Source organism: Cavia porcellus, unplaced genomic scaffold, assembly GCF_034190915.1.
Source record: "Cavia porcellus strain 051 isolate PalLab524CR breed Dunkin Hartley unplaced genomic scaffold, mCavPor4.1 scaffold_20, whole genome shotgun sequence".
In the NCBI taxonomy this organism is placed as follows: Eukaryota; Metazoa; Chordata; class Mammalia; order Rodentia; family Caviidae; genus Cavia; species Cavia porcellus.
The window spans coordinates 49,684,966-49,701,992 of record NW_026947503.1 but is presented as its reverse complement, the minus strand read 5'-3'; the positions used below and the strand labels follow the sequence as shown (position 1 = coordinate 49,701,992).

Below are 17,027 nucleotides of genomic sequence, written 5' to 3'. Positions count from 1 at the left end.
CAATATGGAGTCCTTCAGCAGACAACAACGAAAGTATTTTTCCCCCTAATTCTGTATTGAATATCAATTGATAATAACCAAAGTTACTAAATGATCTCACTGCAAGTTAACCTGGACTGTCAACCTTACCAAGCGGAGCATAACTCACTTGGTCAAAATGGGAAATGCTGAACACTCAATAATTTTTTTTTCTTTTTTTTTTTTTTTTTTTATTGGGAATTAAACTCAGGACCTCACACTTGCCAGGCAGGTGCTGCCAACTGAGTTAAATCCTCAATTCAGTTTGTTTTGTTTTGTTTTTTTTTTTAAACTATGAATGTTGCTACACTGTAAATATGCAGATATTTCTACTTCACAGGAGTCAAAACTGTTTTGAAAAAAAAAAAGAATCGAGTTTTATCATGTATAGGTCTTTACAATAGGTCCTTATAATTCCTTACAATGAATGTGATCATTATGCATATCTAAAATGTACCAGTAATCTTAATTAAAAAAAAAAACTCTAAATCTCTGTCTTCTCACGCCTGAGTTCTACAGCTGAAAAGTGAAGGGCCCATTGTCCCAGCTTCTGGGGAGACTAATTCTGAGAAATCAATCTTAAGATAATTTTTTCTTGCACAGACATCACACAGTGCATTTACACAGCTCAAGGAAAGGGAAGAGAGAGACAGAGCAAGGAAGGAAGCCGAAGGGTCTCAGAGGGATCTCCACGGTACAGTGCCTGGTTAACATATGCAAGGTCTTGGGTTCAAACCCCAACACCATAAAAAAGGGGAAAAAATCAGATTAATTTTTCTAAAAAACAACTTTGGCATCCAGGCCCTACTTAAATTTTAGAAATTTCCCACTTCTTGATGAACAACTCAATTACAGCCTAATAATAATAATATACAACAGTTAAGGCTCTTCACACTGATTTATCTCAATTGCCTTTGCCAAATTTATCACCTAATACTTTCCATGGATACAAACCCTCTGAACTAGGAAAAGCTCTATTTCCTTTCACCAGTAACGCTCTATCCAAAATATTCCTGTAAATCACAACTATCAAATTTTAACCACCTTTCTTTGAAGATGTTCTCACGAAAAATCATATGAAATCTCTGACCATCCCAACACTTGGGAGGCTGAGTCAGGAAGACCAATACAAGTTCGAGACCAGCCTGGGCTACAAAGTGAGCTCAAAGCCAGCCTGATCTGCAGAGTGAAACTCTGTCTCAAAAAGACCAAAAAAAAAAAAAAAAAAACTGAAATAGAAGAAAGAAAGAAAGACAGACAGACAGACAGAAATCTCTGACCACTTCTGGTCCTATTCAGTCTTCTTACAGGGCTTTTTTTGGGAACTGGAGTAAGGAGGTACCAGGAATTGAACTCAGCACCACTTGTCAGGCAGGCTTTGTGCCACTGAGCTACATTCCCAGTCCTTCCAGGTTTTAAGTTCTAACAGAACTCACTGTATACACAAAGCACACCTCGTTTTCCCTTCCTGGCCTATTATTCAACCCTTCACATTTTGCCTAATTAGCAAAGAAAATTCAAAACAGCTTCAAAGTAGGTAAACAAGAAATATTCCCACAATACATATCAAACTTAATGTAAAACAACCTCATCATTACATGTGACACATTTGTAATTCACAAACCCAAAGCAAGTAAGATAAAGAAGCAATAAAAAAAAACTACTTTTTCATCTCAGCTTGTCTGACTTCATTGACTTAAGAACCTAAAGGCATGACAACAAAGACTCACTTATAACTAACAGCAATATAAATGTCAAATTTACCTTTAAAGAGGCAAAGTACAAATATTATAGTCACCTACTTGCAGACATCCCTGTATGTCTGAATTGCTGTATCCATGTAATGAGCAGGGTACGGCCTAGGTGCTCCTGGCTGAAGAAAAGCTGACACTGCTGCCATTTCCTAACAGAAAAGATATAATTTATACTACTTCAAAAACCGAAATATTCTTTGGCAATGAAAAAGCTCAGAAACTGAAATGACATTAGCTGAGGTATTCTACTGTACACACGTATATAAATTTCATTGCTTAATAGAGACTCAAAAAACATATTTGCTTTTATCTTAAAATTTATTACTCAAATTTCATTCTTTGATTCAGTATTTAAATGAGATATCTGGGCTGGGGATATGGCTCAGTGGCACAGCGCCTGCCTGGCAAGCACAAGGCCCTGAGTTTGACTCCTGGTACCAAAAAAAGAAAAAGATTTCCAAACAGACCTATTAAACACTTTGGTTTATGGCATACAGGAATTACCAAGTAAACCTAAGTTAAGATTTCTGCTGTACTTCCTCCCTGTTCTTCCCTAAATCATGCTGAGTAAGAGAACAAACCAATGACTGATTACACAGTCATGCGTCACTTAATAAGAGGACACATTCTGAGAAATTCATCTCAAGGCAATTTTGTTGTTGTGTGGACATCACAAAGTGCACTAATACAAGCCAAGAGGATTACATCACTGGGTGATAAACTTGTAAGCACAATAATGAAACCACTGTTACCCAAAACATCATTATGCATTGTGTGACAATACATTTTTTTCCAATTTTATCCATTATCCTATAAATACTACATTTCAGTAAAGATAGCTGCTACATATCAGAGAAAATAGCACTGGAAAATGAGGTATCCCTACTATAAAATGATATAGCCTACATAAAATAATTGTAGCTCATAAAACCTACCCTAAAGATAACAAATCTTTGAGGAAAATAGGGTTCTTGCAGCCTATTCATATATGTTACCAAAACACAAAGACAAGAAATGATAGCTCGGAAGATGACCTACACAATCTAAACAGGCAGCATAGCATAGCTAGAGTTACTTCTAGGAACATAACAAATACCAACATGGAAATCTGGTGGGGGTGGAGGTGAGGAAGAGGAACTTTTATCTGGTGGAGCTTCCACATGGGTGAGCAAGGAAGGATGTGTGTCTAGAGAGGGAGTCCATGTGCACCCAAAGACAGGCACTCAATATCTACTTTCTTAAAATGCAGCCCAAGGCTAAGGCTATATAGCTCAGTGGTACAGCACTTGCCTACCACTTGCAAAGCAGTAGGACTGATTCCCAGAGCACTTAAAAGGATCAATCAAATAACAATGAACACCAACCAAGGCACCAGCTGCATAAAGCATTGCTTGATCATTAAGAAAATCTTTCTTTGCTGTATGATAACAACTGTATGCCAAATCATAATGCTGCACTAAAAAGCATAAGTCAGCCATTTTCCTGATCTGAAGCTCTGGTGCTTCCGGTGGATACCTGTAAATATACAATAAGAAAATAATTTGTAACTTACAACCCATTTATAACTTATGACTATTAAATATAAACTGTGTTAGCATTCACATCATGAGGAAAACTGATCCTGTTTTATAAGATTTTAACCCCAAGCAATGTCACTTTTTAAAACTAATTGAAAACAGATACCAGGTGTGATGGCATACCCCGGTAACTCCAGCACTCAAGAGGCTGAGGCAAGAGGATCACCTGAGTTTGAGGCCAGCCTGGGCTACAAAGTGAGTTCAGTGCCAGCCTTAACTAAATAGTGGCTCTGTCTAAAAAAAAAAAAATATAGATAGATAGATATAGAACCCACACCCCTACTTCCCCTTGCGGCTGCGCCAGCAGGGGTAAGGTGGGTACAGGGGTGGAGAATAGGATAGAAGCCATGCCATACCACCAGCACCCCTTAAAGAACTGGCTGATCCAGAGGAACACAGACTGAGATGACAGCAACTGAATTTAGAAAAACAACCTAAAGTTTTTAGTGTCCAATTGACTTTGCAAGCCTAAAGCTGGTAGTCTGAGCGACTATTCAGAGGATAACAATATGCAATATAGTAACTATGGTGGATTTACTACTGTCTTATTTTTGAAATCCAATATTGGGTTCTTACAGTTTTGTTTCATCTTATTATTCTGTTGTATTTCCATTAAAATAAAATAAAAAATAATAAGTAGAAACAATGATACATTGCTTTATTTAATTTATAACTGTGAGAATATCTCAACAACAGGAAAGCATTTTCTCCTTAGTCAAATTTGAAGCAAAAACTAATTCCAGGTGACTCATATATATTTACAATCAGCAAAAAAAATTAAAATCCAAAATGATTAATTTTATTTTCCCTTAAAGCAGGGTTTTTATATTAAAAATTTTTCTAAATACATGCCGTTCTAAAAGCCATAATCATATATAACCTAACTCCACCTTCTGACAAATAGAGAAATAGACTCAAAATAAAGTGCCTTTTCCTGATATTGCTTTTTTTATTTTTTGAGACAGGATCTCATATGTTGTTCAGGTTGGCCTTGAATTTACTATGTAGCCCAGGCTGACCTGTAACTCATAGCAATTCTCATGCCTCAGCTTCCCAGGTGCTAGGGTTACAGGAATGTGCCACCATGCCCAACTCTCTGATATCTAGCAAGGTTACTTTTTGAGGTCCAATTAAAAGTTTTTGGGGGATTGGTTTTTTTTTGTTTTGTTTTGTTTTGTTTTTTTGTCTTTTTGAGGCAGGCTCTCTCTATGCAGTTCAGGCTGGCCTTGAGCTCACTTTGTAGCTTAGGCTAGTCTTGAACTTCCAACAATCCTCCTGCCTCAGCCTCCAGAGTGCTGGGATTACAGGCATGAGCCACTGTGCCTAGCCTTACAGTTGTTTTTGAGAGTAACAAAATTTACTTATGATCACTGTTCTTACCTACTTGATTTTGACCAATATGACACAAAGAAACTAAAGAATTACTTTTCTGCTGGACATCACACAGTCAAATATTTCACAGACTTAAACACAAGAAAAACAAAAATAGTATTTTACTCACAGCAGTCCAGATGTGTTTTTTAATTCATTAATGCTTTTTTCTGGAACTTTACTGCCACTAAACCACTTTTTAGTTGCAGAAAATAGAGATCGACTCAAACCTTTTCTTGATATTAGCTAAGAAAAAAGATTAAATATATTGACAACTGTGAAGGATTTAACAATTTTACATACAAAAGAAAAATCCAAGTAACTAAAAAGCTTTAAAAATGAAGTTCATTTTTAAAACTAATATGCTTTCATTAAAACTCAGGGAAAAAAAATAAAATAAAATAAAACTAATATGCTAGTGGGGCTAGGAATTTAGCTCAGCGGCATAAGCGCCTGCCTTGCAAGCAGGCAGTCATGAGTTCGATCCGTGGTACCGGTAAAAATACCAAAAAAAAAAAAAAAAAAAGAAGAAGAAGAAGAAGAAGAAAGAAAAAAAAACTAATACGCTAGTAAAATCTTAGTAGAAATGAATAAATATCTTCTAAAATTAAATAATTTCATCACTGAAGAATAATTTCAGCTGGGCACGGTGGTGCATGGCTATCATCTCAGCACTCAGAAGGGCTGGAGGATTATCATGAATTCAAGGCCAGCCTGACCTTGTATCTCAAAAAAACAAAAAAAAGGGGGGGCTGGGGATTTAGCTCAGCAGCATAAGCACCTGCCTTCAGTACACAGTCGTGAGTTCAATCCCCGGTACTGATAAAAAAAAAAAAAAAACCAAGAGCAAGAAAAGTAATTTCAGTAAGTTCTAAAACAGGACTGGGGATACAGCTCAGTGGCACAGTATCTGCCTGACAAGTACGAGGTCCTGAGTTCAATTTCCACCAAAAAATAATAATTATTATTACTAAAAACAAAACTTCAAATATATTCAGTAACTTCTACTACTATATTCTTAAATTTACTTTAAATCTGAAAAATAATAAAAGTTAAGTCTTACCTGATCATTTAACTGCCGAATTGTTTTCTCTATATGTGGCAAAAGGCCACGAAATGTAAACTCTTGTATAAACTGTCGAATTCTATCATGATCCGTAAGTGTTAAACATGCACCATGAATTATTCCACTATTGGCTTTCTTTGTTTCATGTAACGATGAAGCAGATTTTACATGATCTGGGCCATCAACGTTGTTAGAAGATTCAATGGGTTGGTCCAATTGAAGTGGGTGAGTTCTAAAGTTATTTGGTAAGCCATCTACTGAAAAACAGATCTTTCTTTTACTCTCAGAACACAAAATAAAACTGAAAATACTACCATACTATAATACAAAAAAAAGAAAAATGTTGGAACTCTATGTATCTTAGAAGTCTAAAACACAGTAACATTAACATTTTCCCCTCTAAAATTAAAATGCTCCAGTTAATATTTGTTACATGAAATAGAAATTGTAGAATTCAGATAAATCAGGAAATAAAGAAAAATATGGCTTAAAATAATACAAAAATTACTTTTAAACAGTAAAATTAAGCCATAAAGAATTACAACAAAATCATTTACAGCTATCATTTCCAAAACTAATTTCCAGAAATGTAACTCCAAAAACTGTAAAGTTGGAAAATGATGCCTTGCATAGTATCTCCCTTGCATTTTATAAAATTTTTAAAAGAATCTGATATATTACTCTTCCAAAATTTTAAATACCAACATGAATCAAACTCAAGGATCTTACATTAACCTGCTCTAATTGTCTTTTTGTTATGAAAATTTTCCCATTTTTTATCTATTAAGGTTAGTGTGCCTTGACAACACTGTATATTTTTATGCTTTTAACTTTATTCTTTTTATTAGTACACATTTGTCATACATACTGATCACATGCATCATTGGAAATCTGTACCTGTACATAACACATCTCAATTTCGTTTCCCAACCCCCTTCACTGTCTTCAATCCTCCTTTTCCTCCCCATGAATGGAATAAGGGAAGGGAAAGAGGGAAGGGAAAAGGAAAAGTATCAAACAAACGGTTGAACAGTATGTATTTTTAATTAAGAGAACTTAAGAGAAAGTATATCAAGACCTTTGACTTCGTTATCTAATCCATCCAATGAAAGTAAGTTACTATCATAATTCTTATTTGAAGTTATAGTACAAGGGCCATCTTCATATGATTCCTATCAAAATAAAATAAGAAAGCATTAGCAATTATATTTAATCACCAAATCCATCAACAACTACGGTGGCTCTACTAATTATTGGCTTCATTTATTAGCTCTCCCCTTCTAGTTCTCTAAATTCCAAACTTCTTCTATGTATCTTACTCTATACAAACTGTATCTTCTATATTCTTGAATTCCTTTTCACAATCTACACTAATTCTTCTAAACTCAAAATAATCTGTCTAATTTACCTGTACATATATATAAAAATATAAGTATATGCACAGTCATAAAGATGTATATATACACATATATACATGCCTATGAGGCTTAAAGAATAATAGCAGGGTGGCTGGGCCATCAGAGTCAGGCAAGTATGGGTAAAGAAAGGAAAGAGTGTAAAATCTCCCAAGTCCAGGATACAAGGCCTGAAGGCTGGGATGAATATAGCGAAGTATTTTTTTAAAATATCTAATTCAGCCAGGTATGGTGGTACATGCCTGTAATCCCAGCACCTGGGAGGCTGAGGCAGGAAGACCACTGCAAATTTGAGACCAGCCATGGGTTACAAAGTGAGCTCAAGGCCATCCTAAACTGCACAGTGAAACCCTGTCTCAAAAAGACACAAACACACACTTTCTCTCTTTCTCTCTCTCTCTAATGCAATGTTTATTTATACAAAAGCATTGGTTTCTCAGTCAACAAAGAAAACTTAAACTACTCCACAAGATCTGTAAATATGAGCTACTATTCTTCTGAATGTCACATTTTAAGGAAACTATGAACTTAGAAGAAAGGAGAGAAGAAGAGAGAAGAGAGGAAATCATCTGAAACCATTTGTGAAAAAGACTGGAAGAAATTAGTATATTTAGCTTGGAAAAATAAAAAAGGAGTTAGTCATCCATATTTGACAGTTGTCTTAATGGAGACCTAATATGGTCCCCACAAAGGACCAATGTGTACAAGAAAAAACAAGGTTGATTCTCAAGATGTTCAGTAATAAAGTGTCAGTGTTATAGTTGATACATTGTGTCAATTTGAGAAGTTTAGAAGTTTAAGAGACTTAGCAGGAGCCAGAGTCTTTAGTTTTGTAAACATCCTCAGCCTGTGTACCAAGAGGGCAAGGAGATTTTGTGAGCGCTACACTCCCTGTGGTGGGGGAGGGGAGGAGGGAAGCCCTGTGTAGAATATAAAGTAGGAAAAGAGGCTTGTTATCCCTGATTTTTGTTTTGCTGTGTCCACATCCTTGCAGTGTTGCTTCTATGCCATGCCACGCAGGACTGGAGTCGGCTGAGTATGGACTGAAACTTCCACAAACTGTGAGCTAGATAAACCTTTCCTTCCTTCATTTTGGGTGTCATATATTTTATTTCAGCAACAAGAGAAAAGTAACTCAGACATCCAGCTACTCAGGAGGGTGAAGCAGGAGGGTCCACCAGTTTGAGCCCAGCCTGGGTAACTTAAGACTCTGTCTCAGAACAAAATGTTTAAAAAAGAGTTGAAGATGAAGTTCGGTGATAGAGCACTTGCCTAACATGCATGAGGTCCTGGGTTCATTTCTCAGTGCGGCCCCCAAAAAAGTCTAATCATTTAACAAGAGAGCAAGGAACATCAGTAGATAAGTTTTTCATACACTTAAAGGAAATTATTAAATCAGGGATTGGGTCTGATAACCTTTAAATTATTCTCAACCCTGGGTTTTTTAGATTCTAAATTACAGAATCTGATATACCTCTGTCTACTATTAGAAGTTTTAACACTACACAAGCTGATTTACATTCCCTTTTACAATCTTAGATAGCTAAACTTTGAACTTTTCAGTATTGCTTCTCTTCTGAGTAATACCCTGAAATACCAGTTTAAAAAGTTTCTTCATATCCAACCGGTTCTTTCTTTACTAAATATTTTTCCCTAAAATAATCTGAAAGAAAGTTAGCAATCATCTCACCACTCAAATGAGTAAAATGTTAGGCTAACACTGTTTAGATTATAAATTCCATATGAATAAATTTCTAGACAATATTTACATTAGATTGATAAAACTTTTCTATAATTACTATTTTTAAAAAATATTATCACATAAAGAGTATATATAGTTTAGTTGTATATTTCCATTTACTTAAATTGTTTTTCTAAATAAAAAAAAGTCAACTCTTAATTATGAAGCTAAGCAAAGGAAATTGACATCTGACTACCAAATAGCATACAATTATAAAATGTAAAACCTTACACCTACCCAAAACAATGATTAACAATAGTTTAGACCGATAGATTAAGAGAGGGATAAGGTAGAAATAACACTTTCTAAAAATTAAGAACAAAGGAAAACAAAAGAAGATAGGGGGAAAAACCCACCCACCTAGAAAGCATGAACTCCAAAGGTGGCCATAAAAACAACACACTGGAGACGTAGGAAGGCAACCCCAGAGCATGTGGATAATAAAAAACTGACTGTAAGCGTTATGAATTAAATGGACAAGTTAAACATTCTCTGCAAGGGAATCTAATTCTAATTGTATAATTTTCATATTTTAAGAAAAAGAGCAACTTAACACTATTATGTATCTTAAAAGAATTGTACTTGGTTAAGAACAGCTTTTGAAACAGATTTAAGAACTCATAGCTGATAGATCAAAATTAGCCAGACTGCACAAAAAATATTAACAATTGTACTAGCTAAATCAAGACATAAAAAAATTCTACAGTTAACACTATCATGTCATAATACTGGAATACAACTTTTGAGGTTTGCTTCATTGTTGTGTTTTACATATACCTGGTTTTGAACACTATTTTTCTGGAGATACTGACTCCAAGGATCTGGTATCTGTTCATCTGATGCTCGATTTGACGTTCGAGAATTAATTTTAAGTAAATAGCAACCCTGAGTTCCATATTTTTGTTTCATTTCTTCATAAATTGATTCAGCTCTAAAATTTAAAAAATGGAAAAAACCTTGTAGTAACCTGAAAGCAGATCTTAAGACAATAGATCTTAATACTCAAAAAAGGCAAAGAGAAAATAAGTTAAAAAATTAAAATGATAACCACAAAATTCTGAATATCACTTTAAGCAGAGTTATCAAAGCGTGTTTGTTTCATGAAATAAAATTCTGCAAGATACTCCTGATTCACTATTCAAACAGACAACTCTAGTGGTCTAACTAGGGAAAGTACAGAAAACAAATTTCTTTACAGCACAGAACATTTATTTCAGAGCCTTCCATGTGCTAAAGTGTGGATTCCTAAAGAGCAGCTTTAAATGCATGCATCAGTGATAGTGAAACTTTCAGAGTCTTCAATGACACAAACAGCACCCTGTGCAGAGGTTCACCAGCACTGGTACACATCATCAGCCCTTTACATCAAATGAGAACTCATCTTTAGGAAATTAAACTTAGGGAAATCCTTAGACACCATTTATTAATGAACAAAAAATATTAAAACAGAAAATTAATTATACTACCAAAGGTAAAACAGGACATAGTTCAAACAAAAGGGTGAAGCATTCATTACATAAAATCCACCCTGACTTTTTGCAAACTTTACTGTAGCTGAATCTACGAGCTATTTCTCAGCTACAGCAAAAAGCATTCTGATTTCTAAACTTTAAGAAGCTAAACATCAGCCTGTAATCCCAGCAACAACAGGGAGGCTAAGGCAGGAGGATCGCCAAAAGTCTGAGGCCAGCCTGGACTACATAACACCCAGTCTCAAGAGAAAAAAAAAGCTAAATGTGCTAGTTGATACATAATTCACATAACAAGACAGCCTAAGAAGCAAACAATACAAATTACAGAAAATGAAATTTTGGTCTATATGGCTAACTCAGCTTTTAAAATGTTTTTTTTTGTTGTTGTTGTTATCCAGTACGGCAGAAGCCTGGAAAATCTGAAAACATATTCAGATGTCAATACTGCTACTATACAAATAAAAACAAGTAAATCATATTACATCCTAAAAGTAGGTTAGTAAAAGAACTGCATTTCCTTATTACTGGTGAAAAAAAATTATAAAAAATTTATACAGATGAAAGTATGTACATACACAAATTCAAGTACAATAAACTAAAGTCCTGATTGCTTACCCAAGATACTACTGAACACAAGAATCACTTATTTAATATTTGAACCACTACTTAAACATCCATATTACAACCATTCGAGATACAAGATATATACTATATTCAACTGACAGAAACTTTTTTTTTTTTTAAACCAGTGATCAAACTCACAACCTCATGCTTGCTAGGCAGGAGCTTGTGCCTCTGAGCTATATCCCCGGCCCCCAGAAACAAATTTTAATAGCCAAATTATTTGTATCTACTCAGTACCTAAACCGCAGGCTACAAATGTTTCAAAAATTCTAAAGATAATTCAGAGTAACTCTTTGGTCTTATTAATTTACTAAAAAGATAATGTTTAGCACCTGGGGGTGTAGTTCAGAGATATAGCATGTGCTTAGCATGCACGAAACCCTGGGTTCAATTCCCACACTGAAGAAATGAAGAAATAAGTGATAGTTTGTTTTTAGGATCCAAGCAAGAAAGGATTGTAAGATTATATAACCTAAACAAAACTGAGATAGCAGAGTAATAGTGTGATACAGAATATTAATTTGATCCACACCTTGAAACACATGCCAAAATAAACTCCAAAGACTTAAAAAAAAAGTTGCTTTTAGTATTTCTTACTTTTTAAGAACTTATTTTTTAAAACAACTCACTTATGAATCCCAAAAAGATTACTCCAAGTTATTAATAACAAATACTGAAGAGAACATAAGAAATTTGTACTTTTTGAACTGTGATGAATGCTAAGGCTAAAAATATTAGAGACAGTGAAAAAGTACATTGAAGCAAGGCCAGGCAGTGAAAAGTTAAGAGGGAAAACTGGGAAAGAAGAAAAGTGAAAAGCGAGAACTAATTTTTATAAAGGAAGAAATAACAAGATCTACAAGTGTGTAACGGCAAGCAGTTCTGCACAAAGACTGTGTTATGACTTGTGTCTAGATGTGTATTTCCTGTCCCTCTCCCAAGTCTCATGCAGTCTTCGGTGGGGCTTTTTCAGAGATGCCTCGATCTACAGTGTGTGATGCTCAGATCAAAAATGTATAATTACTCAATCAGTTCACTGACTGGTTTGGTACAGTTCTGGGTGTGGATAATAGAAAGACCCTCTCAGGGTGTGAGTGCTACACATTCTAAGGAGTATTGCCTAGCTAGAATATAAGGGACAGAAAGAGGGCTGCTTGGTGCTTTGAGGCCTTCTACCTGCCAAGAACTGTTTCTCCTCTGTGTTGTCCCTCTGCCATGTCAACCTGCCTTGAAGCCAGCTGATTAGAGACTGAAACTTCTATAAACTGTAAGCAAAAGAAACCTTTCCTCCTTAAATTATGAGTATTGGGCATTTTTGCCTCCGCTGCCAGAAAAGTAACTAAGACAAAATAAATAAGACATACACACTGAAAAGAAGTTTCGATTAGCACATGAAATCTAACATTAAATTACTTGGCTACTAAAAATAACTCCAGAATAAAAGATAAAGCTAAGTGCTTTAGTAATAAGCTCACATTATAATCAATTTTTACCTTCTTGAATAAAAAATAAATCCAAAGCTTTAATAAGCCATATCCAAATAAGAAAAAATAAATCAAAAGTAAAAAAATACATCTTACCTCTGTTCATCTCCTGCACTCATATCATGCAGCAGTACATAATATTTAAGTGTATTTGGTATGAACCACTTAGGGTAGGAATAATCATTGTTGTGCTGAATTCGATGCTGTTCTTGTGACAACTTTGAAAACTGTTCCATAGGTTCAGCTTCACCAGATGATGCTACCAACATACCTTGTAAGCCATTTTATTAAGGTAATTATCATTTATCAACCAATAAGAAGTAACATATTAAAATATTTTCTGAGCTTTAAAAATTCTGATTTCATAGGTTTTTACAAGCACAAAATCTATTTTCTCCATTATCTATAGCCTCTCAATAATACTGCCTTCACTTAACTATTTCTCAGATTAGTAAGTTCCAAAGCACAGTATTTGATTTTAAGTGAACTTAAAGGTAAAGGATACATGCTAAATAGTGGTTTAGAAATTCATGATCTGATGCCGGCATCGACTGAAGGAAGGTCTCTCTGTAAGACTCAAACCATGGAGTAGTAGCTAAAAGTAACAACATATAAAAGTTGTAATTCCTCAATAGAATCATTTTACAACAGATAAAATTTCAATTCCATATTCTTAAAAGATATAAAAGCTAATTTCTAACAGTAAACAAGCATTTTCATCTCTGTGCTGCAAGATACACAGGACAGGCCACCTATTCTGGACCCCTCCTGTCTCTCAGAAGCTATTCCTATTCCCCATTCCCCCATTCCAATCCCCCATTCCTTTTCTTCAATAAATTTTCCTACTTTAAAAAATAAAAATAGAAAGATTTTAAAAGGACTTTGGGGGGGAAAGGGAGGGGCTTTGGATATAGATCAGTGTGAAGGCCCTGGGCTCAATACCCCCACACCCTACACACAAAAAGATATATACGACAGATAGTTTTAAACCACTCATACAAATATACACGGCATATACATATTTACAAAAATAAAACTGAGTTATTCCTGTTATTCAATGTTTCCACAACTCACCAATTAATGCTTTAAATACTATATATGTGAATATGAATACTTTACAACTAAAGTTCTGTTTCCTTTTCACAAATGGTATCATTGTGGAATACTGGTTCTCAACCCAGGTTCATTTTTAACACCCACAAAACAAATGTAAGTATCTGGTGGTATGTTTGGTTGTCACCACTGGAGGTAAGAGGATGCCTACCTGTCTCTAGGGACATGCAAAACACTTCACAACACACAAGACAGGACAGCATTTCACAAAGAAGTATCTGGCTCAACATGTCAATTTCAAAGGATACTTACCTCAGTCACATACAAGTAAGTCTGTTTTCATTTTTCATATAAATGTATGTAAGATGATTCTTAGAATGTCAACTCTTTGTTTCATTGTAAGCACTTTATTCTTTTTGCATATGAACTTACTTAAACTTGATTTCACTGGGTCTAGAGATCCCTTTCTCAATTTCATCCTGGTCCAGAAGTTTCAATTTGCAATCCCATGGAGAAGTTTCTGGAATTCTAGTGAATTGATTCCAATCTACCACTTCCAGTGCAACCCAAGGTGAGAATAAAGACACTAAGACATATATATATGGGGAGCCAAGGGGTCCTAAGTCCAGCAAAGATGGTAGTTGACAGGAACAAAGGCCAGGACCCAGGGCCCAACCAGGTTTTATTAATTCTCCATGAGGAATGGCTTGGGGATGAATGACAGTGAGAGTGACAGGAAATACATGACTGCTATGAGCTGGGCTAAGTAGAAGGCCTGAGATCATCTCTGCAATAGGTAGAGGGCAAGAAATGCAGACAGTAATCTGCATAGCACAAGTGAGGTAGTATCTAATATTTTGGAATTAGTGCTTTAGCTCTGGTATACCATCTGTTTTGCCTGGGAAGTTATAGCCTCTTTTTTGAGGCTCAGTCCCAGTCAACAGTAAGGAATATGGCTCTTTATCCCGCCTGGCTCAACCATGTTTTTCTGTGAGTCATTGCCTTGCTTCAAATATTACACATCAGTTCCTTAACCAGCCCAATTTAACATTGCTTAAAGCTAACTGAAGGGACAAAGAAATAGCCTAGCCAGCTCTGGATATACCAGTACATTGAGATAGGGCCAAGTCTGTCTAAAGGGACCACTGTGCTTCCTTCAAGGAGAGTCATCTGGGTGGTTCCCAACAACTAGATACAAATGGATTACCTAAATCATAGCTCTACTAAAAGAAGACTATCACCTGGGCTAAAACCCCAGCACTAGGGGGACTGAAGGAGGAGGATCACCAGAGTTCAAGGACAGTCTGAACTATGGAACAAAACTACATAAGCCTGTCTCAAAAAAATAAAAATAAGTAAATAAACAAATAAGTACTACATTCCTCACTATCTATGAGAATTATGCTGAAAATATAGCAAACATATTTATTTTCTACTTATATCACAATACTTAATTAAGTGCCTGGAAAGGCTGAAGAAAAATGCCATGCATCTTGATGAAATAGCATTATCTAACCTGGTGCCAAATACACAAAATTTTTAAATTTAAACAAATGCCTTACTAGAATGACCCATAAATGATAGCCTTAGTAGGAGGCCTACTATTTTAACAATTCTGTGGTTACTGCTATGAGAAAAAACTACTGTTAAAAACACTATAAGCTATATGAAAATGGAAAAAATTGGGACATGAGTAATAGAGATTAGTAATTGTTACAATAGGAAACTAATTTTCACACCAACCCAATAGTATAGCCCCCCCAAGTCCAATACTGTCTGGTTGGAAAATTAACATATAATTTTCATTTAGAACTAATAGCAAGAAAAAGTACATTTTTTGGTTAAAAACATATCTCCATAGACACAGAGAAAAGATAATGCATCCTGTACCTATTATAACCATTTTTCTATTTATCTTTTTATTTCACTGGTTCTAAATTTATCAATGAGAAAGAAAACTGTAGTCATATGAGAAAACATTAGTACTATAGTAGGGGTCCGGAGTTCTGAATAAATAAAGTAAATCTTCCAAAAGTATTACTTATAATAACAGAATACTAGAAAATTTTCATCATCAGGAGGAGATAAGAGCCACACATGTATTTTACATTTTCAAAGAGAAATAATAAGGGGCTGGGGATTTAGCTCAGTGGCATAAGCACCTGCCTTGCTAGCAGGCGGTCATGAGTTCGATCCCTGGTACCGATAAAAATGAAAAAGACAAAAAAAAAAAAAAGAGAAATAATAGATAAACCTAATACAACTGGGCTGGGGATATCATCAGTGGTAAAGTGCTTGGCATGCATGAAATCCTGGGTTTCATCCTCAGCATGATAAAAGCAAATCAATAAATCAAGACACAGTACAATTATAAGAGAAAGAAGAACAAGAGGAAAAGGAACATAGTAGAGATAGAATTCTCTGTATATTTTATAATTTTGACTTAAACTACAGAAAGCCATGTATTAAAAATTAAAAAGCAAAAATACACATACTTCTTAAACTGACATAACTATGTATGCTGATACAAAAGAAACATGGGTACTCAAGGATACAAACAGCAAAGGAAAAACTTAAAACTTCACATGGGTCACTTTCAAGTTACTGTTATTTTCCCTACTCATACTTTTCCTGGAGGTACACTGACCACAAATACACTATGGTTACTCTGTCGTTTATTTTGTTAAATGCCAATAAATCATGAGCCCAAAAAAAAAAAAAAAAACACATGGGCATTATTCTATTTTTTTTTTCTCCTTTTTCAAGAGACATTTTTATAGAAAGTGGAGGAGTACTCAAGATTTTTCATTAAACCATAAGACCTTATTACCTGGGGATAATTATTTTTTCTTAAAAATTCTCTTACATTTATTTTGAGATTAATTTACTACTTTACTCTCACTTCTTGTTATCACTATTCTTTTTTTGGAATAGAAAAAGCAATGATGCTAACCTACTAAAATTTCTCTATGTGGAATGTATTTGTCTTGGTAAGAAAGTGGAATATGGCTCTTTCGGTGTCATGGCATCAACTGCAGCTGAGTTAGTTAGAAATACAGGCAACTGACTTCCGGGAGAACATGGCGGACAGATAGCAGCAGCTACCGAGGCTCTTTGAGAGACCCAGCTTAAAATCCAGGAATTGTGCGGAGTGAGGAATCCTAAGCAAGAGGAGATATACCCTGCTGACCCAAGAACGAACTGGGCTGAGAGAAACCAACTGGGAATGCAATCCTGGTGCTATATAACAGGAACAGATAAAGCCTTAGCATGGAAGCTGGAGCCCGCACCATTGGAAGATGCGATTTGGGTTTCCTGCCGCCGCTGCTGAGTCTGAATCAGCTCGGCAGGGAGAAAGATGCATGAAAACTCTGAGAATGGGAATCGGTGAACAGATTTGAGAGTGGGATGGGCGGGGAGCCATGGATCGACCTGCGGTGAGTGAGTCAAAC

General features: G+C 35.3%; 1 protein-coding gene across 6 annotated transcripts in view; it reads right to left on the bottom strand.

Annotated features, from left to right (window-relative positions):
- Positions 1-17,027, bottom strand: part of Trappc8 (trafficking protein particle complex subunit 8) — a 106,102-nt gene that overhangs the window by 60,944 nt on the left and 28,131 nt on the right. For 4 of the 6 annotated variants that reach the window (XM_063231800.1, XM_063231797.1, XM_063231795.1 and 1 more), the window contains exons 3-10: positions 13,028-13,117; positions 12,619-12,793; positions 9,720-9,873; positions 6,865-6,958; positions 5,784-6,043; positions 4,851-4,966; positions 3,137-3,287; positions 1,821-1,921 (exon numbers count right to left, since the gene is read on the bottom strand). In XM_063231800.1, coding sequence (XP_063087870.1) covers positions 1,821-1,921; positions 3,137-3,287; positions 4,851-4,966; positions 5,784-6,043; positions 6,865-6,958; positions 9,720-9,873; positions 12,619-12,793; positions 13,028-13,117 — 1,141 coding nt within the window. The remainder of the gene's footprint in view (positions 1-1,820; positions 1,922-3,136; positions 3,288-4,850; positions 4,967-5,783; positions 6,044-6,864; positions 6,959-9,719; positions 9,874-12,618; positions 12,794-13,027; positions 13,118-17,027) is intronic. The other 2 variants (XM_063231796.1, XM_063231799.1) reach the window with 1 other exon arrangement.